This window comes from Girardinichthys multiradiatus, chromosome 20, assembly GCF_021462225.1.
Source record: "Girardinichthys multiradiatus isolate DD_20200921_A chromosome 20, DD_fGirMul_XY1, whole genome shotgun sequence".
In the NCBI taxonomy this organism is placed as follows: Eukaryota; Metazoa; Chordata; class Actinopteri; order Cyprinodontiformes; family Goodeidae; genus Girardinichthys; species Girardinichthys multiradiatus.
The window spans coordinates 7,210,984-7,233,082 of NC_061812.1; the positions used below are offsets into that span (position 1 = coordinate 7,210,984).

General features: G+C 41.2%; 1 protein-coding gene and 1 pseudogene across 1 annotated transcript; both read right to left on the bottom strand.

Moving 5' to 3' along the window:
• Nucleotides 1–445: 445 nt before the first annotated feature.
• On the bottom strand, nt 446–20,479 carry LOC124857487 (annotated as a pseudogene).
• On the bottom strand, nt 14,938–17,285 carry LOC124856987 (elastase-1-like). The gene is made up of 8 exons (XM_047348000.1): nt 17,148–17,285; nt 16,880–16,977; nt 16,706–16,806; nt 16,160–16,285; nt 15,648–15,784; nt 15,403–15,545; nt 15,162–15,311; nt 14,938–15,056 (listed from the first exon to the last, which is right to left on the bottom strand). Exons 1-8 carry the CDS (start codon nt 17,185–17,187, stop codon nt 15,045–15,047), a joined length of 807 nt encoding a protein of 268 aa, XP_047203956.1. The 5' UTR covers nt 17,188–17,285; the 3' UTR covers nt 14,938–15,044.
• Nucleotides 20,480–22,099: the final 1,620 nt, after the last annotated feature.

Below are 22,099 nucleotides of genomic sequence, written 5' to 3' on the forward strand. Positions count from 1 at the left end.
TGGGGAAGAACAGGCTCACAGTTTGGGTTTGCAGAGTTGCAAGGAGCGCAGGAAGAGAGAGAGACGAAAACAGAAAAGAGAGTACAAAATATAGTAAGTTTCTTGTTAAAAGAGTACTGGTACTGGTCTTTGTTTTCTTTTTTTGCACATGAAAATTCTGTTGAACCCCCTTCACACTACAGTACTTCCAATGTGTCTTTGGGCATATGGAGATACCTGGCTGTTTAAATGTTTCACGTTCTAGCATAAAGGGCAATATCCAACAATGCCAGACTTCCATTGATTTTTTTGTGCCGGTCTAAAACTTGCCTAGGCCTGAGAATATGAACACTGAAATATTCTATTAACCTAAAATGCTTTGCTTTTATTAAAAAGAGTCCAATTTAGTTAGTTGAAATTAAGATAAAAATCTGGCTTTAACTGACTCTGAAACTGTGTGGCACTGTTAGCAGTACTCAGGTTTAGGAAAAGAAGACATGAACACAGTTAAATATCTCCTCTCTGTTGGGCTCTTAATGGCAACCTGTTCTCGTTTCCTTTTTGCTGCTGCAGTCTTCTTCTCCATAGATTCTGCTGGTTTAGACCTCTTCTGAGCTCCTGTTGGTTTGAATGGAACAAAATGAGACTAAAAATAAAAACAGCCATGTGCATCTACAATCATTTTCAATAAATTAGAGTAATAGTGAAACATTAATTTATAACAGTAACTCAATCACTAAGTGAACTGACATTATATAGATAAATTACATGCAGACTAATGTTCTCAGGTTTTTATTTCTGTTAATTATGATGATTTTCTGCTTGCAGATAATGAACATGTAAGATTAGAATATTACATCAGACCAATAAATAATATTTTTTTAATACAGAAACTTGGGATATTCTGAGAAACTAGCCTCGATTGAACCCATAATTTATTGAATATGACTGTATATAGCTTACAGTTGAAATGTGTACTGTTTCCATTCTGGGACAAACAAATTTCCAATTAAGTTTAAATTTGGGTCCATGCTGACATTGTTCATCCTTCATAAAGTTTAGGTTTGAAAAAAAAAAAGGAGACATTCATTAACATAAACTGACTGACAGCTAATGTCATTTTTTTGTTTTTTACATTTCAGCCAGTTTACAGCATGTTCTCCCCATTGATGAGAATGTTCTCTCTGGGTACTCTGGTTTTTTCCCACTTTCACAGAACATGCCTGTTATATTAACTGGAAATCCTGTATTGCCCTTAAGCATGAGTGTGTCTGTGAATGGTCAACCCTGTGAAGGACTGATGACCTGTATCAGGTGTACCTAGCCTCTCACCTAGTTACCACTGGAGATAGACAGAAGGTCTTCCACCCCTACAACCCTTAACAGGAGTTAGTTGAATGGAAATGAATGAATAAAGTTTAAGGTACCTTTCATTGGAGTTTGTCTTTTGGTGGGTGTTTTTCTTGTTTGGGTGGTAGCCTTCTTCCTCTGTTGTGGGGCTTTTCGGACAGTTTTTGTCTCTACAGGACAATGGTCAATGATGGCAAGAGCCTCGGTTAAAGATAGAGAAATATGAAATAAATAAATAAAAAAGTATATAGAGCCAAGTCCTTTACAGTAAGCATAACAAGAAGCAAAGGCAGAAGAAAAAGATAAGACTGCTGGTCTTGTTTTCTTATTTCTACTGATAATAACCCCATGTTATTTTATATCCTTGTCACATTGCTCTTATTTGCCTTATCTTTCTATTGAATATGACACCACAAGGATGCAAGAAAATAACGTCACAGCAATGCCTCTTCACTTTGCCTCACATGCTACTGCCATTGTTAAAAACAGTGTCATGGTGTACATTTGAATGTGGATGCAGTTTTCTTTAAGACTATTGTATGAAATTATCAACAGATGTCAGCTCTGGGGAATGAAAATGTCAACACTAAGAACATCAGCTTGTGGTTGAAATCTTGCAGGTAATAATGACAATTCAATGCAAAAATAACAATGGAAGCCTGTGAGTCTTGGATGCAACCTGTTGCCCTCGTTTTCTTTTTGCTGCTGAATTCTTGCTCTCCACGGATTCTGCTGGACTGGTCCTCCTCTGTGGTCCTGTTGGTTTAAATTCACAGAAATAATGCAGCATATTGCACTAGAACAAAATAAAACACAGATTTAGTTCTACACTTTCTACAGTTTCATGTTTGGGGTTTCTAAAGTACGATTGCGTTTAGTTCAAACTGGAGTCCACATTGAGCTCGTTGAAACTTAATGATGCAGACATTTTATGTGATTAAATAGGAATAGATTGGTTATAGCTAAGTGGTTGTATCCAATCAAACTCATTGAATTTTATTTTTATTGTAAAATTGCTCAGAGTTGTTTTTTTGGCATCGAACAAAGTACATTTTCAGCTCCTCAGAAGGTTAGTTTCATCTTCATTGTTGGTTGTCAAACTGCTCTTCCCTCCTTAAGTAAGAAAAGGCACTTATGTCTCTAAATTAACTATTCTACTCCATGTGACATGCAGACAAAAACCTTAGAAAGGGCCATTTGATCAATCAATTGCACTTCACATATATCTATGTGATCATTAAAGTAAAGGCTACCTTTGCTGGATGTGTTTCCTGCATGGGACGCAGCATTGTTCCTTTGTCTTAATGCAGTTTGGACAGTCTTCAGCTCCACCTCCACTGGATAATGGTCACTGATGCTAAGAGCCTTGGAAAGCAAAGGAGGACAGTATTCTGTCCTTTAAAACCTCGAAAGTTTTCATTTTTGTCAGCTAGAGAACAATAACAGTTTGGCACATTCAAGAGACAAAACTTACTTTTTATTAGTTAGCCTGAACTTTCTCTGAAAGTTGAAAGATTTGGCAGGTTTGGGGATGACGGCATTAAGCATTTTCTTTCCATACACCACAATCCTGTTCGAACAAGAGGCATTACAGCGTTTAGTCAAAGTGTGGTCCTAAACATTTGTTTGTACAACACAATACCATCAACTAAATTAGTAACATATAGTGCTAATAAAAATACATTTTTGATGGTGTCAGACATTTTGTTCAAATCTGTTTCCTTTTTCCGGAGCTAAGCAACAACCATGCAGGTACATTCTTGAGGAAAAGTAAGGACATCCTCATTTGACACCTAAACACATGATAAAAATATGTTTGTACTTACTTAGTACAATAGGTACACGACTTGCGAAGGTATTCACACCTCTTGAGTTCTTTCACATTATATCCCATTTCACCCACAAGAAGTATAAAAGAAATTATGCATATTTTTAATCAGTTTATTTTTTTGGTGAACACAAATTTGAATGCAGTTGTGACATGCATTTAAATTCAGCCCCCTGATTAAAGGCTTTGTAATGCAACCTCCAGTCTTTTTGGGCTATGTCTCTATCGTCTTTACACATTGCCAAAATGAGGTGAGATCCTTCCATGTATCCATGCAGAAATTAATTAAACCCTCATAATTAGATCAATGAAATATACAGCAGTAAATGTTCACATTTTAAAGCTATGAAGTCTGGGGGGCCCATTTGGTGTATGTTTTAATTCTTCTTTCTTTTGCAGAAGTTTATCACTATGATTGAGTTTAACAACAATCACATATGATGAAATGAGAGCATAATCTTTAGAGTATCAAATAGATAATGATCATATTACATGGATAAGATGTCATGAAACAGTAAAATGAGTATATCTTCGCACTCTGGATCTGAGGACTGAAGAGGCCTGTATGGAGTCACACATTAACTGTGACTGTCTTATCTTTTTCAGAAGTAGAAAACTACAAGTATAATCAAAGAAAAATGTATGATGATTTTCTATTTTGTGAGAACAGTGATGTTTTTTTAACTGTAACTGGTGTGAGAGCAAGCAGGAGATAAATACTGTGTTAGAAAGCCTGAGGTAGAGTAGATAAGGAGGGCACCATGGACTGGGAGCCAGAGGCGGCAGAGTCATAACATCAGGACGGGAGGGGCAGAGAAGAGCCAGCGTCACGGGAACTGGGCATGGATGGGAGGTCAACGAGCAAGCTCAAGTCATAAGAAGCCTGGGAGCGAGAAACGAGAAGCCAGGCGCACGATGTTTTTCGTCAATCTGAAGTTTGAAAAAAAGGTAAAAGTCAAAGCACCAGGACGGGAGCGGGAGTCGTGAAAGTCGAAAAACAGACGGAAGTCATAACACAGGGACCCAGCTGCGGCCTGTTTACGGCTCTGTCTACGGAGGCTGGGAGACAGCATCGAAAAGTCACGGCGACCGCGTAACTCAATGATGGGAAAGCTTGCCCGGCAACAGGGGATGAGCAGTGAGGCTATCTGCACTATGAAAACTGTGCCAAAGAAAGAAACTGGGTTGTTTCCTCGCAGAAGACCAGCAAACAAGATCGGACGGAGAAAGAAGGCACAGATGAATCAGAAGACCGGAGATGCAGCGCCGCTCACAATTCTGCATTATAAAGAGGATCAACCCGTGTGCCCTGAGAAGAGCTGCAACTCAAAATTGAGAATCTGAATTCCATCTGTTGCATTTTTACCAAGACAACTGAAGTGAACTTGGTCAGTGAACAAGTGATTGCTCTAAGTTTCAGGCTACTGGAAGTGCTTAACCAACCTCAATTACACCTCAAAGGTGTCCTTCAACTATTCTGCCTATGGAAGTTACCGTCTTTTGAAACATATGCCAACAAAGATTCTGTTTTTTAATTTTTAAATGGTTTTTTTTTTTTCCAACTTGACCATCAAAACCCCGAGCATCAGCGCCTGTCCACTTAGAGGAAGAAAACTGAAGATTTGCCTTTCACCCAGAAGACAATCACTCGTTGCCTACTGAAGAAATCGTTCCATTCGGATCCCTGGTGAGCCTCCGTCTCCAAAGTCTCTTCAGCCTTACCAGTTTCAGCATTAGGTAAAGATAGGTTAAGTTGATTGATTTCTTTCCATTATTCAAATTATTAAGTTTTGCTGATTTTTAAGCTGTTACTGACCCCTGCAAAAGCATTTTCAATTAAAGAAAGCGTATAAAATTCTAGATTTATTGTGGACAGTCAATTATTTGAGTCATCTTATTTTGGGGTTTTTCGTTGGTGGTAAAAAGTCTTGTTGCCTGGTTCCAAATGATTTTAGGAGGTTTTTATAGGTTGCCTTAAGCCAAACTTGTTAAAACAATGCCCTTGGGTCTTGTGCCGAGCCACTAAAATCAACCAAGTGCAATTAGATTATACTAAATCATCTTTTAGGTGCAGACACTGTGGTATTGAGATTTTCCAGACTGCAAGTTATGATAAAATGTTTAAAGAATTGAGTGAAATCTATTTGCATAATTCTCTTTAAGTAATAGTTTTTTACTAACAATATCTCATTTCAGATTTCAGACCTTTAATTAGGAATGAACTGTCCCAGACAGTGAAAATCCAATCTAAATGTTTTTAAATAGTGTGTTCTGTGAAAGGATGAAAACAAGGTTTTAAAGAAATTATGAATTCTATTTTCGTAAATGTCTTTGAGAGCTGAGTCAGACTGGAGAAAGAGATGGCAGAGGGACCCAGAGACAGTAATGCGCTTCTGAACAGCCGAGAAACACCAAACAAAGGTTTGCCCCACTGAGTTGACAAACAAGTTTAATTCACTTTTTTAAAATTGCATTTCTGTAGTTTGCCTAAATGTTGTTTTAATATTTCAGCAATATAGTATTTTAAATTGCCCCTCCTTGAACCGCCACCTTAACGTGGTGGAGGGGTTTGAATGCTTGAATGATCCTAGAGGCTATGTTGTCTTGGGCTTAAATGCCTCTGGTAGGGTCTCCCATGGCAAACAGGCTCTAGGTGACATGTCAGACAAAGAGCGGTTCGAGAATCCCTCATGACGACTACAGAATCGAGGCACGTGACGTCGCCCGGTACGGCGGTGCCGGGGTCCCACCCTGGAGCCAGGCCTGGGGTCGGGACTCGTCGGAGAGCGCCTGGTGGCCGGGTTGCTCCTCGCGGGACCCGGCCGGGCCAAGCCCGAACGAAACACGCGAGACCATCCCCCAGTGGGCCCACCACCTGCGGGGGGAACCGTGAGGGACCGGTGCAAAGAGGATTGGGCGGCAGACGAAGGTGGAGACCTCAGCAGCCCGATCCCCGGATGCTTAGGCTGGCTCTAGGGACGTGGAATGTCACCTCGCTGGGGGGGAAGGAGCCTGAGCTGCTGCGGGAGGTTGAGAGATATCGACTAGAAATAGTCGAGCTCACCTCCATGCACAGCGTGGGCTCTGGAACCCATCTCCTCGAGAGGGGCTGGACTCTCTTCTACTCTGGAGTGGCCCGCGGGGACAGGCGGCGGGCTGGGGTGGGTTTGCTTGTTGCCCCCCAGCTCAGCCGTCTCGTGTTGGGGTTTACCCCAGTGGATGAGAGGGTCGCATCCCTGCGCCTTCGGGTTGGGGAGAGGTCTCTGACTATCATTTCGGCCTACGGGCTGAGTGTTAGTGTGGAGTACCCGACCTTCTTGGCGTCCCTGTCGGGGGTGCTGGATAGTGCCCCTCCTGGGGACTCCATTATTCTGCTGGGGGACTTCAACGCCCACGTGGGAAATGACAGTGACACCTGGAGAGGTGTGATTGGGAGGAATGGCCTCCCCGATCTGAATCCAAGCGGTGTTTTGTTATTGGACTTCTGTGCTAGTCACGGATTGTCCATAATAAACACCATGTTCAAACATAAGGGTGTCCATCAGTGCACTTGGCACCAGGATACCCTAGGCAGGAGGTCACTGATCGACTTTGTTGTCATATCATCAGACCTTCGGCCGCATGTTGTGGACACTTGGGTGAAGAGAGGGACTGAGCTGTCCACTGATCACCACCTGGTGGTGAGTTGGATCCGCTGGAGGAGGAGAAAGCCGGACAGACTTGGCAGGCCCAAGCGCATAGTGAGGGTCTGCTGGGAGCGTCTGGCGGACCCCTTGGCCAGGGATGTATTCAACTCTCACCTCCGGGAGAGCTTTGACCAGATTCCGAGGGATGTTGGAGACATAGAGTCCGAATGGACCATGTTCTCCACATCTGTTGTCGATGCTGCTGCCCGTAGCTGCGGCCGTAAGGTCTGCGGTGCCTGTCGCAGCGGCAATCCCCGAACCCGGTGGTGGACACCGGCAGTAAGGGACGCTGTCAGGCTGAAGAAGGAGTCCTATCGGCTGTGGTTGGCTTGTGGGACTCGGGCGGTGGCAGAGGCAAAAACTCGGACCTGGGAGGAGTTCGGTGAGGCCATGGAGAAGGACTACCGGTTGGCCCCGAAGCGATTCTGGCAAACTGTCCGGCGCCTCAGGAGGGGGAAGCAGTGCTTCGCCAACACTGTTTACAGTGGGGGTGGGAAGCTGCTGACCTCGACTGGGGACATTATCGGCTGGTGGAAGGAGTACTTCGAGGATCTCCTCAATCCTGCCATCACGCATTCCCTGGTGGAAACAGAGGCTGGGGACTCGGGGTTGGACTCTTTCATCACCCAGGCTGAAGTCACCGAGGTGGTTAAAAAACTCCACGGTGGCAAGGCTTCGGGGTTGGATGAGATCCGCCCTGAGTACCTCAAGTCTTTGGATGTTATGGGGCTGTCATGGTTGACACGTCTCTTCAACATTGCGTGGCGGATGGGGACAGTGCCTTTGGATTGGCAGACTGTGGGTGGTGGTCCCCCTACATAAGAAGGGTGACCGAAGGGTGTGTTCCAAATACAGGGGTATCACATTCCTCAGCCTCCCTGGTAAGGCCTACGCCAGGGTATTGGAGAGGAGAGTCCGGCCGATAGTCGAACCCCGGCTTCAGGAGGAGCAGTGTGGTTTTCGTCCCGGCCGTGGGACACTGGACCAGCTCTATACCCTCTACAGGGTACTCGAGGGTTCATGGGAGTTTGCCCAACCGGTCCACATGTTTTTGTGGACCTGGAGAAAGCATTTGACTGTGTCCCTCGTGATGCCCTGTGGGGGGTGCTCCAGGAGTATGGAATCGGTGGCTCTTTACTAGGGGCCATCCGGTCTCTGTACAAGCGGAGCAGGAGTTTGGTTCGCAAGTTGGACCTGTTCCTGGTGCATGTTGGACTCCGGCAGGGCTGCCCTTTGTCACCGGTCCTGTTCATAACTTTTATGGACAGGATTTCTAGGCGCAGCCAAGGGCCGGAGGGGGTCTGGTTTGGACCAGAGGATTTTGTCTCTTCTTTTTGCAGATGATGTGGTCCTGCTGGCCCCATCTAGCCAAGACCTACAGCATGCACTGGGGTGGTTCGCAGCCGAGTGTGAAGCGGCTGGGATGAAGATCAGCTCCTCCAATTCCGAGGCCATGGTTCTCGACCGAAAAAGGGTGGCTTGTCCTCTTCAGCTTGGAGGGGAGTTCCTGCCTCAAGTGGAGGAGTTTAAGTATCTCGGGGTCTTGTTCACGAGCGAGGGAAGAATGGAGTGGGAGATCGACAGACGGATCGGTGCGGCTGCCACAGTAATGGGGGCGCTGTGCCGGTCCGTTGTGGTGAAGAGAGAGCTGAGCCAAAAAGCGAAGCTCTCGATTTACCGGTCGGTCTACATTCCTACCCTCACCTATGGCCATGAACTTTGGGTCATGACTGAAAGAACGAGATCCCGGATACAAGCGGCTGAAATGAGCTTCCTCCGTAGGTTGGCCGGGCACTCCCTTAGAGATAGGGTGAGGAGCTCGGCCATCCGGGAGGAGCTCGGAGTAGAGCCGCTGCTCCTCCACATCGAGAGGAGCCAGTTGAGGTGGCTCGGGCATCTATACCGGATGCCTCCTGGACGCCTTCCCCGGGAGGTGTTCCAGGCACGTCCCACCGGGGGGAGGCCCACACTGTAAACCCGGATAAGTAGAATCTACTTTAAAAAATCAAGGTAACTCGTTGCCTTAAAAAAGTTAAGTAATGAGGCATTAGTTGTATGAGTGAAGTGAACTACGTTCAATGAACTTGAGCCCCTATTGGAATGGAATAGAATATTTAAGTTGCTTTTACTAGTAACCAAGTTATAGTAACTGAAGATATCTAGTTTAAACAGTAATTTTCCACCAGTTAATTTAACTCAGCTTGTTAAGCAGGAATTACTTCATTCCAATTCAACTAAATTCTATATTCTACTTGACCAAACTTAACTTTTTTGTTCTTGAAACTCAAAAAAATGTTTTTCAATTAATATAGCTGTGCAAAATACATACAACTGCAACATTTTACTGATTAATTGTTTTTATTGAACATTTTCTTTTTAGCATCAAAAGAAACAGTCATGGCCCAAAAGGCTTTTAGTGAGCATATTCTGATCTGTAAAAAAAAAAATGTGTCTAATGTATTGGCACACAAAGCTCACTCACTTCCAATCATTACAACATCGTACTGTGCCTCTTCAAATTTGGCAGAGATACAGGCAAGATTAGCCGAAGCCCTACTGAAAACTGGCATTTTAACATTTCGAAATAACAAATTTGTCTATGAAGAAAACAAAAAAGGGGTTGAGACTGAAAAAGGAGAGAACAGGAGGGTAAAAAACAACAGACAGCAGATAACAGCCATACTCTCCCCTCCGCCTCTACCCCACACCATCATCTTGGCATTTGTGAAGTTAACAAAAATGTTTTTTCAGGATAACAAAAAGTGAATGATACAGAATAAGGTTGAAAAATAAAACTAACAGTAGATGCCCTATCTAGAGCCCACACTCTCCCACCTCTACCTTCCCTCCTCGTGACCCCCCCTTGCTTTCTCTATCCCACACATATTGTTTTTCAGTCCTTCCCTCTCTCCTTACATCTATACATTCCCTTCTATCAAACTTTGAATTAACAAATGGCCAGATTTGTTATTTCCTTTTTCTTCTTTTACGGCCAATTGAAAATAAATAATTTTACTGCCAATTGATTAAAAAAAAAAACCTCACATGTAAAAACTTGTGGAGAAGAGATCCTGGATCTTACATTGCAAGTGTTTGAAGTTTAGGTTTCAGATCTGTCTTACCCAATTTCAGAAGTACCTGTTGAAAAATATCAAAACTGTTCTTCATGTACTAGTTGAGATGGAGTGCATAGGTAAGTCCAAAGACATAGTACATGGCCTGGGGAAGATCCCTCCAAGATGATTCCCACCGAGGATGCGTTGTGGTGAAGGGACTGCTTTTGTGGAGTGATGTTGTCCTGTTCATGGTAGAGGATCCCCACGGGGACATCATTGTATAAACCCTCATCATCAATGTCCTGAAAAAAGGAACAGTGCATGACCACGTCAACATCTTGTTATAAACAGCCTTTATAGGTACACAGCCCAAAGTCTGCCCTGTCCATTGTCCACCCACTGCCTTGTTCAGAAATGACTACAGAAAATCAGTCAGGACAGGTGCAAAGATAATTTTTTTAGAAACAACAAAACATTTTTTATAAATAAACACCTTAAAATGATATGTATGGGAGGGATAGAGATGGAGAGAGAGGAAGGCAGGTTAAGAACGGGGGAGATAGAAAAAGCAGGTGGTGAGAGGAGAAGGGAGAAGAGGTAGTAAACGGGGGGAGGGGGAAAGAAGGGAGAGAAAAATCAAAGTTGCTTACAACGCAGGCCTTGAAGAAGGTGGAAGGATCATCGCCGAGAATTACAGGAAGCCCCCTGAGGACAAGGCATCTGATTTCTGTCACATTCAAAGTCTGGTAGATTGAGGGAGAAGAGAGGACATCACAAAATTAAAATAGGGTTTATATGTTACCCTGAAAACTATGAGCACACATCCATCTATCATCTATAGCACTACTCTATTAAAGTGGGTGGTGGGGGGCTTCTAAGACTTAAATATAGAGGTGCAAATTAACAAACCTTCGTTTGTTGCATCAGGTCAGCCAACACCTGCCCTGTGAGGCCCCTCTTTGTCTTGAAGATTTCCATGAGCCTGGGACTATGATGGTCAAGGGCCTCATAGAACTCCTGTTTCAGGCTCTTACCAACCACCCTGCTGAACTCCAGACACACCTGAAACATGCAAAATAAAAATAAAAAAACATGTTCATGTTCAAATGAGCTGACATCATAATGTGATCACTTGATGCAATAACTCCGACTCCAATATTACACTTTAATACAAGTTTGATGAGCCCCTCTGGTGACATTGGGATTATTTTGTAAATGCGTGGCCATACATTAGTACTGTAATCATTTCCATGCAGACTGTTGATCATTGCTTAAGCCAACAAACATGAACATGTCATTGTAATTCAAATCTATATATGAAATTAATTCCAACTTGTCCATACTTCTTGGCTAAACCAACAATCATCGGTGTGCACAGAAATGAAAACAATAATAATTCATAGCCATGCAGTAAATTTTAAAAATCCAATGTCACCAGAGGGGCCCTGTAGACACAGTATGTGAGACAAGTCTACAGGTCTACCTGTTGTTCAGTAAAGAGAGCAGGCCAGCGTTCACATATCTGTGTGATGGCAGGCTTGTCCTTTACAACTTCACTCCTTCGAAGAGCAAATGTCAGATCCATCTTCTGCTTGATGAGGGCTCCATTTGGGGTTTTCTTTTTCATTTCATCCACCATGGTCTGTCGAGCATCTTCAAGGGTGGAGTCATCCTGTCCATCTGGATAATCTGGTAAGTAATTGATTTCTCCTCTTTTTGGCTTTTTGATTCTCTTGTTAGGTGGGTCTCCACATGGAGAGTGCTTTCCATGTTTACCACCATTCACTGTGACGTCACAGTGACCCAGCCTACGCATTTTTGTTCGGTAATTTCCCATCTTGAACTTCAAGCTGTTTTTCCAACCACTCCAGCCGGACGCTGATCCTTGTTCTTTGAGACATGGGTGTATTCGCACCAGTGCTGAGGCAACAGCTTCAAATTCTGAATTTGTTGGGTATGCTTTCAAGGCATACATGGTCTCGGCAACCCTTTCAAGAATGTCATGTTTGAGCTCCTTTGATGGAATGAGGTGTGTTCCATCCCTGAGATGAAGCAGATTCGCTTGACGCAGCCTATATTCCACATCAACAGAAAATTTAGGTATATACATATCAAATTCCTCTGGCCACTGGCGCAGTCTTTCCTGAGAGGAGTTGGAGAGGATGTCTGTGTCTGCCTGGCTGGGTGTGTCGCTTAGTTCTTCACTTGATGTTGACTGTGGGACGTGCACCTCCACAAAAGAAAGCAATGGGATAATTTTTAGGGTAGGTCGTTCAGGCAGCTCTGATAGCTCTGTTAAATTGTACAGTTCGTTGTTGAAGTTGGGATCTTTAAACTGTAAGCTGAAGTTGTAGTTTAATTGAAGAACATCTTTAAGTGACCTAATCAAAAGGTCGATGGTATCAGGCTTTGTTGTCAGCTCCACCTTCCGTATGTCTGCTTCAGTGATGATAACTCTTACAAGCATTCTCTGTTGCACTGCCATCTGATGATAAAGAGAGATATTGTTCAGCACAGAATAAAACGTTTGAGAGTTACCATTAGCGTTCCACCTATTCTGTTTACTGACAGGGGGAAAACATCATTAAGCTCTGACAATGGAACCACACACAGAGGCGTGGTTATATCGGAGTAGCAAACTTCGTATGATCTAAGGTGCTCGTGGTACCATGCACTCATTACTCTGCAGACAAACAATATTTCTGTATGAACTGCAACTATCTTTGTGATCTGCCTAAATTCAGGGAGACCCGAGCAGGATCCAGAAGAGACTACCATATCTGCCTTGTATGTAACTCCATCCACACAAACGGACGACGCTACAAGAACTGCTGCTGGCTTTTGGATTTTCTGACTTAGTATCCTCTCAACATTCTCAGGAAAAGATGAGACAGAGACAGTAGTGACCTTTTCCATCTCGATTGAAGGTTTGAAAAATGAACATGAGTCCAAATGATAGCTGACTGCTCTCTGGTGTTTCACAGCAAGTGTAAGGGCTACATTCCTGTAGTTCTGAGCATCACGGATAACCTTTTTAAAAAATTTCTGCTTGCCCTCAAACCGCATAGTCCAGACATCACACAGTGGACCAAATGCCTTAATGAGCAAAGGGTAGTGTTCAATGTAGTGGTGTTTTGGTCGTAATCTAAACTCTGGGAAAGTAGACTGCAGTAATTTTCTGTGCTCTGCTAACTTGCACTCCAGGAAGTACAGTGTCTCTTCAGTAAACTTGGGAGCAACTACTAACTCCACAATATCTTTGACAAGCATGAGAACTTCCCATGCCTTTTCCTCTGGAGGAATACACTCACCAACAAAAAATGGTAAAAGCCTAATTAGGCACCAGTTCTCATGCGCATTTCCCCCGATTGTGCGTTTTGTGGAAAAGCCCTTCGTAATAGGCTGTGGTCTATCAGTTTTGTCCATAAATGTGTATGTAAAGGACCTGATAGCCTGATTCAGTGTTCCTAGACTAAAAATCCCTTGGAAATCAGATATGAAAGGCACAAAGACAACTCAATGCCCTCCAGAAGATCATGCATGAGGTCAGGAGGGTAACCTTTTACAACATGAAAGTGCTCCAATTTTGCAGTAAAAGGGCACTCTTTTTTCACACCATATGTTCTACCGAGTTCTGGGTGTTCCATAACTTCCTGCACTTGTCTGTCATGCCTGTCTTTGTCTCTGAGCTCAAAGGCACCAGAGCGGACCTCTTGTTCTTGAGTTTCACTTCTACTTGCCACACAGAATCTGCAGAACTTATCAACAGAGAAGCTCTCATAGAATCCTGCCACTGCATGAGCACTTAGGTTGTCAGCAGCTACATACAAAACAGTTCCTTTCACACTTGCACCCAAGGCCTCTATATAAACACTATCCTTTTCTAGTGACATAAGATCATGTATAAGTGGGTCCAGGACTTTAGCATAACCAAATTATTTTACAGTGGTTGTGTTGCATATAAGAGCAAGTTGGATAGAGTTGAGTGATGCTCTATATTTTGCTGGCATATTGGCAATTACCCAGTAGACAGCACACATCTTATGCTTCTTCTTCGATGTTCCTAACGGATTAGCAACTTCAAAGTCATCAATATACAGCCCAATGGCAATTGTGAACTCATCAATAGTAAGAATACAATTTTCTCTGAAGTATGCACCATTTATATGAGATTTATATTCATTTGGAACATGTATCTCTTCAGACATTGCTTTGTACAACACATCTGTCCTGCTCAGCAACTTCTGCAGCATTTGCTGTATAGGAACATATACAACTGATTTCTTATCTTTGTCAACTACATACTCTACAGGCATCACCAGGGGAAATTCTTTAGACACATAGGATGCTCTCTTTTTGGTTGTTGCTAAGGAGCCATCTTTGCCGCAAAATGTTGATAGCTTCTTGTACAGAGCTCTCAGGTACATGGAGGATAGTCTGCATCTTCAAAAAAAGTGCAGCTAAGTTGTGCTCTAGCTGCTTTTTTAAATCCTGAAGATCCATCTCACAAGTTTCTTCAGTGGCATCATCTATCTCATGTGTTCAATTGGCATTTGCTCATTTGGAAAACCACACTCTCTTTCATCACGTATTTCAAGAATAACTATTTCTTTCTTGAACATCTTCAAGTTGTCCTCTCTATGTGCTTTACTTTTATGTGCATTGAAAGTTGAATACACACAAAAGGTAGTGTATAAATATAAATACCATGAAACCCAACACTGGCAACCTCCACTTCCTTCCCCAAGATGGTCCTTGTTGTGTAATCAGCTATTTTGTCATGAGTGAGTGGTTATTGTTGATGCTCTATTCTTTCAGTCCCTTTTTTTCTATCATCCTACTGATCTCGCCTATTAATACTGACTTTTTCAGGTAGTCCTCACCTGTAGTGTAGAAAGTACTTTTTGTCGGTCTGTTCATATGAATAAAAAACATTCAAATGTTTATTTCTAATATGAGAAATTGCAAAAATGTCCAAGAAGTATGAATACGTTAGCAGACTATTTTTTTCTAAATAATAAAAAGCCTTTGCACAAAGTTTGATATGATTTTTTAATTTATTTTGTAGACTGAGACAAATGTAGTGAGTATGTTTTTTCATGAAGGTACAGTCAGGCACCTCGGCAATTTTCATCATTTCATCACTTAATTAAGGATCTGGAAAAAAAGGAAAAAAGTTAAAAACTCATTATGGATTTGTCTTCTTGACTAATTAACGATTATTGTATACATACTGTGAGAGCTTGCATGTTTTACACTTACTGAGTTCATCCAGCTGATGTAAGCAGACACACGGGTGAAGACCGTGGGTTTCTGATAATAATTGCAGCCCATTCCAGACACAAAGCTGGTAATGCCATGCACGTAGTACTTGCCGTTGACCTGGCAGTTCAAAGGGCCACCAGAATCACCCTGAAAGAAAAAAATATAAAGGTATAAAACAACTTCATAAATGTCAGAGCAAAACTAAAATAAACAGATAGACCTTTCTAGACAAACTCACATTGCATCCTGACTCATTACCACCTCCGGCGCACACCATGGTGGTTTTCACGGTACTTCCCCACCAGCCACTGCTGGAACAAGTTGCATGGTCCACCACAGGAAGATAAGCCTGCTTGAGCTGAGCAGACAGGCTACCACCAGCTGATTAAAGTGAAAGAATATGATGCACTCAGCTTTCAAATAAAGAGCAGACCAAAATAATACTACTGTGGGGAAGTCAGAGTGATACGATATAAAACTGACTGGAGGTACGTCCCCATCCAGTGATGTAGCAGGGGTTGTTGTGGGGCAGGACCTGGCCTGATGGGGGCAGGGAAGCAAGCTGGACGTAGGAGTTCAGGGCAGCATTAGATGACAGTCTCAACAGAGCAATGTCATATCTGAAATACAGAAAGTAAAATTATTTTGCAAGCACAATTTTTTATGGAAAGATGTTTGAGGCGCGGTGCTGGTGGTGTAGGGGTTAAGTGTGCAGAGGCTATAGTCTTCAATGCGGCTGTCCCGGCTTCGAGTCCCATACCTGGTGACCTTTGCCATATGTCTCCCCCTCTCTTTGCCCTCTTTCCTGTCTACCTACTGTTGGAAAAAATTAAAAATAAAGGCCTCTAGTGCCACAAAAAAAAAAAAGAAAACATGTTTGGTTGAAGCTTTGGCCAAAAGAGGTCACATTTTGTTCCAAGTAAGCTCAGATTTACAACAGTTTCCTTCTACTATGGCTGGATTTTAGAGAACAGGCATAAAAATACATTCCTCACCCATTAGCAACGTTGCTTGAAGCCCAGTTGGAGTTGATGTAAATCTGGCTGACACTGATGATCTGTTCCCTTCCACTGTTGGAGTTCAGGTCATGTTCACCGAGAACAACACGATAATTTCTTGAGCTACAAAGACATAAAGAACAATAATATAAAGTATAGTCAGTATAGCCAGATGAACTTTGTTTTTCATATATAGAATACAGAATGTGGAGACTATAGATGAAATAAAAACAAAAAATATTTTTTTCTTTTGCCTGTAAGCAGATACATATTTTCTGTTAATTGGGTATGAAGTTGTGAAAAGTGTCATCAAGATGGTGAAAATAGTAATATGAAGTGTTATTACACATAAAGACTGCAGAGGTCATAAAATAACTTGATTTATAAGTTTTAAGTAGTTTTTGTTTGCATTTTACTTTGCCTCTAAGCAAATTGACACTTTCTGTTTTTTATACCTGAAGCTGTGAGAGGTATTGTTTAAATTGAGACATTTTGAGACAAAATAGTTAACATAATGTCTGAGAGTGTTTATCCTTATGTTACCTGTCCACACAGTGAGCAGCGGTCATCACCCAACCAGCACGAATCAGGCTACCTCCACAGGTGTGGTAGAAGCTGCTGCCAGATTGGTACTGAAGGGAGATCTGAGGAGAGGAAGCAGACGTGATGTCTGTGATTTCAAAAAAACTTTCACACTTTTTTCAAGTATTTTGGTACCTGCCAGGGCCAGGAGTTGGGACTGGCAACACCGCCTCCTATAACTCTCTGAAGGCTGTCCTCCAGGTACCTTGGCTGGTGCTCCAGCTCAGCCACCGCTGATTAAAAACACAAATGCAACAGTCTGATTTTGGAATGTGTTCCCAGGAAAATCTTCTATAACTGGCTAAGCAATTTATTTGAACCTCTCATAGGTTGGCTAAATGAAACAAAAGACCAACAGTTAGATTCTCAAAGACACAACCCATTGTGTGGTTCATGATCTTACCCAAAGCAGCAAGACATGACAACACCAAAATCCTGAGCATGTTTGCGTCACTTCAAAATGTTTCTGCAAGGAGTGAATGCTTCTATCGTCTTTTATATCCACACTAGACCTTGAACCGGAGTGGAAAGTCATGTCCATGAATGCACCTGTGGTTTGTCTCACACACAATCAGTTGGAACACGCCTCTTGATTATGTCAGCAATGGAAAATATCTCTAAAAAAGATGAAACTACAGCAGTGAAGTTGTAGAGACTCAAAGGTTAAATTCATTCCTAAATATAATCGGTGTAAGGCAGACGCTTCAGTGTCTTTGACATGGTATTCCATCTTAAATTAAACTGTGTGATGTAAGTGTTTCAGTTCTTGCAAATATCTCTGTTTCATGTTTATTTTTGGAAACTATTATGCAAACATTAAGAACTAGGCAGCTGTGACTTAGACCCAGAAAACTGAAGATTTGCCTTTCACCCAGAAGACAATCACTCGTTGCCTACTGAAGAAATCGTTCCATTCGGATCCCTGGTGAGCCTCCGTCTCCAAAGTCTCTTCAGCCTTACCAGTTTCAGCATTAGGGAAAGATAGGTTAAGTTGATTGATTTATTTCCATTATTCAAACTATTAAGTTTTGCTGATTTTTAAGCTGTTACTGACCCCTGCAAAAGCATTTTCAATTAAAGAAAGCATATAAAATTCTAGATTTATTGTGGACAGTCAATTATTTGAGTCATCTTATTTTGGGGTTTTTCGTTGGTGGTAAAAAGTCTTGTTGCCTGGTTCCAAATGATTTTAGGAGGTTTTTATAGGTTGCCTTAAGCCAAACTTGTTAAAACAATGCCCTTGGGTCTTGTGCCGAGCCACTAAAATCAACCTAACCCATATAACAATTGGAAGTTGTAAATAGGGAATGAGCAGCTGTTAACAGAAGTGACTATCGAGGAGTGGAAACTGCTGTGTTTATCATTGTTTATCATTTGTTTTCCATTTATCTAATTTGGTCACTGGGCCATTTTATTTATTACATCTCTGCAGGTAAAACCAAAATGTGGAAACATACTTTTTGTTTTACCATGAATGGACAAGCTAAGTCTGCAAGAAATTAAAAGAATTTGTCAAGGTAACATGCCTCACCTGTCATAGGTGTTCTTGTTAAAATTACTAGTTTTTGTGTCAACATTATCGTCTATCAGCCAATAGAACGGAGGAGAGGAGATGCGTATCTTTTTCTTTTTCTTCTTGGAAAGATATTAACCAGCTGCATTGAAGTCTCCCAAAATCATAATGTTCTGACAAGGAAATAAAATATTGTGAAAAGACATTATGTATCATATTTGTCATTATCATTATTAGTAAATACAATTTTTGTTAATTGTCTTGAGTTTTAACTTGCAATGTCAAATTTGCTTGTACAAAACTATAATTCATGTGAAAACAAAGTTTTACTGACAGTGGTGCAAAAGTGTGTAAATTCTAACTAAATGAGCAACAAAACCAAGTTAGTTTGACATTCTCGAGGATGATTTGAATCTTAATTTTCAGTTCTTTAATCCTTACTTTGGTTTTCCACATCCTTGTTACATCTGTGACCACATCATAGAACTCATCCAGTTCTTTACACGAGTCATTTGGCTGGGTGTGGACAGGGATCAGGACTAGATCTCCAACAACTGTTTGTGGGAGTGATGTTAGAAATCCAGTTTAACATCTCTAACATTGGAAGGAACATGACGTTTATGTGACCCACCTGCACGGACATAGACATAGAGGGGAACAAGCTTTATTAGAACCACATCCAGGGTAAAAAAAACAATTAATATGATTTTACAGGATTTAAATCTAACCTCTCCATGATGTTATTAATTTCTAAACAAAGATGAAACCAACATGGAAATGTTTGTGGAAACGTCAATAGAAATAGCAAATAAAATAGTAATTTAAAAAAGGAAGGTAATGTATTTTGTAAATGACATTCCTCTTCTCTTCATATTCAGAGTCCAAGGAGCAAGACATCTTTGAAACCTTTGAATGGAAGTCATGTCTTTGAAAACATACTTGGAAAATTGCATTATTAGCAAAAATCATTGTCAATACCTTTGGCCAAATTACAAGTTTATTGTTTCATCATTTGATATTAAAGGGTTTTTAGGCCTGAATGATTAATGGGAGATTAATTGAAGAAGAGGTATAGAAATGACTGTCTGACTGACTGATTCATGGGTCAGAGTAAGGAAGCTTAACAAAGAGAAAACATCCCATCTTATTAAGCTGAAAATTTGTAATAAAGAGACTAAATCCAATGAAAAATGCTAAAGAGCTGCAGAAATGATTAAAACCACTTTTTAAAAACGTCCCAAAAAGGCAGAATGTGGAGGGGTGGGGGGGAAAGTAGACTATATATATAGCAATGTAAGAAATACTGAAAGTTAAAGCATCACAAATTTAAAAACGCAACAAAAAAGATCTGTTTTATTTTCCAGATTTCAAAATCAAAGTGAACAAATGTTTTGTGTTTGTAAAAAATGAGTTTGCATGTTCTCCCCGTGCATGCGTGGGTTCTCACCGGGTACTCCGGCTTCCTCCCACAGTCCAAAGACATGTCTGTTAGGTTAATTGGTCACTCTAAATTGCCCTTAGGTGCATGAATGAGTGTGTGCATGGTTGGTTGTGTGTTGCCCTGTGATGGACTGGCGACCTGTCCAGGGTGTACCCTGCCTCTCGCCCATAGACTGCTGGAGATAGGCACCAGCTCCCCCGCGACCCACTATGGAATAAGCAGTAGAAAATGACTGACTGACTGTAAAAAATTACTAATAAAGAAAATGTGAAATGTGTAAGTAGAAGAAAATACTTACAGGTATAGTAAAAATAGGCAAAATCAAAGAAGGCTGTAAAAGTGCTGCAGCTTATGTACCCTAAAGGAAATCACTCTCTGCAAAAACAGGACAGCCAAAAATTAGTTGTCTGCAATCTAAAACATGCCTGTGTTTCAGTTTGAAAACTGAAATACACCCTGATAGACGTGTTTCAGTTTGCAGAACTTTAGTTGTGTGCAAACTGAAACATGCCCATCAGGGTGTGCCAGATGCTCCCCACATTTCCTGCTATTCTAACTGCGTCTAGGTAAGCGTAAGTTTCATAGTCAAGGTCGGCCAGACAAAAAGTTTGTTACTAGGCAGCTAAGGAAAGCTGTATAGGTTTGGAAAGAATTAACAAATATTTATATTGTTGCTGAAGATGGGTACAGTGAAGTTTGCTGAATTTATGACAGTAAATACACACACTTAAATCTACACTTTTTATGAACAGTTACACCCGCACTCCACATCTTCAACCATCAAGCAAATAGGATGTTAAACATAACTGAATATAATACACCTTTAAAAGAGTGGTGTGTTATTTCCATTATTCCACATGATGTCTACATTTTGTAGTTAGAAACCTTGTTTAATTCAGTTTAGTTCAGTGATAGTGATTGAATAAAGATGTTTTTTAGGATGTGCGTGCTTTTAATGTTATGACTCACCTCATGGAAGGCTGAGAAAACAGGAAGTTAGCAAAATGTTTTCTCTGCAGAAGAAGGGAGACTGGAAAATGTCCTTCGAAGGGAACATTGGAATGCCTAAGACTTTTACCGATGGGTTTTTGATGTTGTTGACATGTGCAATGTGTTTATGCAGATTGTAGCATTAAGGAATTATTCTGACCAAGACTGATTAGATAAGTGCAATTAGATTATACTAAATCATCTTTTAGGTGCAGACACTGTGGTATTGAGATTTTCCAGACTGCAAGTTATGATAAAATGTTTAAAAAATTGAGTGAAATCTATTTGCATAATTCTCTTTAAGTAATAGTTCTTTACTAACAATATCTCATTTCAGATTTCAGACCTTTAATTAGGAATGAACTGTCCCAGACAGTGAAAATCCAATCTAAATGTTTTTAAATAGTCTGTTCTGTGAAAGGATGAAAACAAGGTTTTAAAGAAATTATGAATTCTATTTTCGTAAATGTCTTTGAGAGCTGAGTCAGACTGGAGAAAGAGATGGCAGAGGGACCCAGAGACAGTAATGCGCTTCTGACCAGCCGAGAAACACCAAACAAAGGTTTGCCCCACTGAGTTGACAAACAAGTTTAATTCACTTTTTTAAAATTGCATTTCTGTAATTTGCCTAAATGTTGTTTTAATATTTCAGCAATATAGTATTTTAAATTGCTTACAACACCGTTACATGACAGTGCCAAGAAACAGACCTCCAGCCAATCTGATGCGGACATTCCAGGCCAAACAGTGTGTTGAGATATTTCCTGTTGGCAGTGCCAGAGAGACGGGCGTAAAGGAACTGTACCTGCTGAGGTCTGAACTCCATTCCCACTGAGACAGTTTAAAATCAGACCACAGAAGATTTCAGGCTTGTTTGTTTGTCTCATTTATTACTTATTGCTATATGAGTGTGATTAGTAACAGTTCATTTTTTGATTAGTTCAGTGATCTGATCTAATACGATAATTACATTTACAATTGAAACATTAATTTTGAAATTCTGAGAAACTTATATTCTTCATTCCCTTCATGAGGTTTGCAGTTTGGATCCTGACAGAGAAAATGAACCCTTTAGATGCCCCTGTAGATTCTCAGTCCTCAAGGACATGGCAATCCTAAGTGCTTAATAGAGGGCAACCTTCAGACCAACAGACTTTTGATAAAATAATACCTTATTTAATGATACTGATAAGATATTTAAGCCTTACTGATGCCTGTGTGGAAACATTAGTGAGATCATTTTCCACCACCTGGCAACAGCAGTTTACATACCAAAAAAAAGGATATTTTTAATGTAGCATCTCAGCAAAACTGAGATTTATTTTTAGTGTGCACAAAAGGTAGTGTATAAATATAAATACCATGAAACCCAACACTGGCAACCTCCACTTCCTTCCCCAAGATGGTCCTT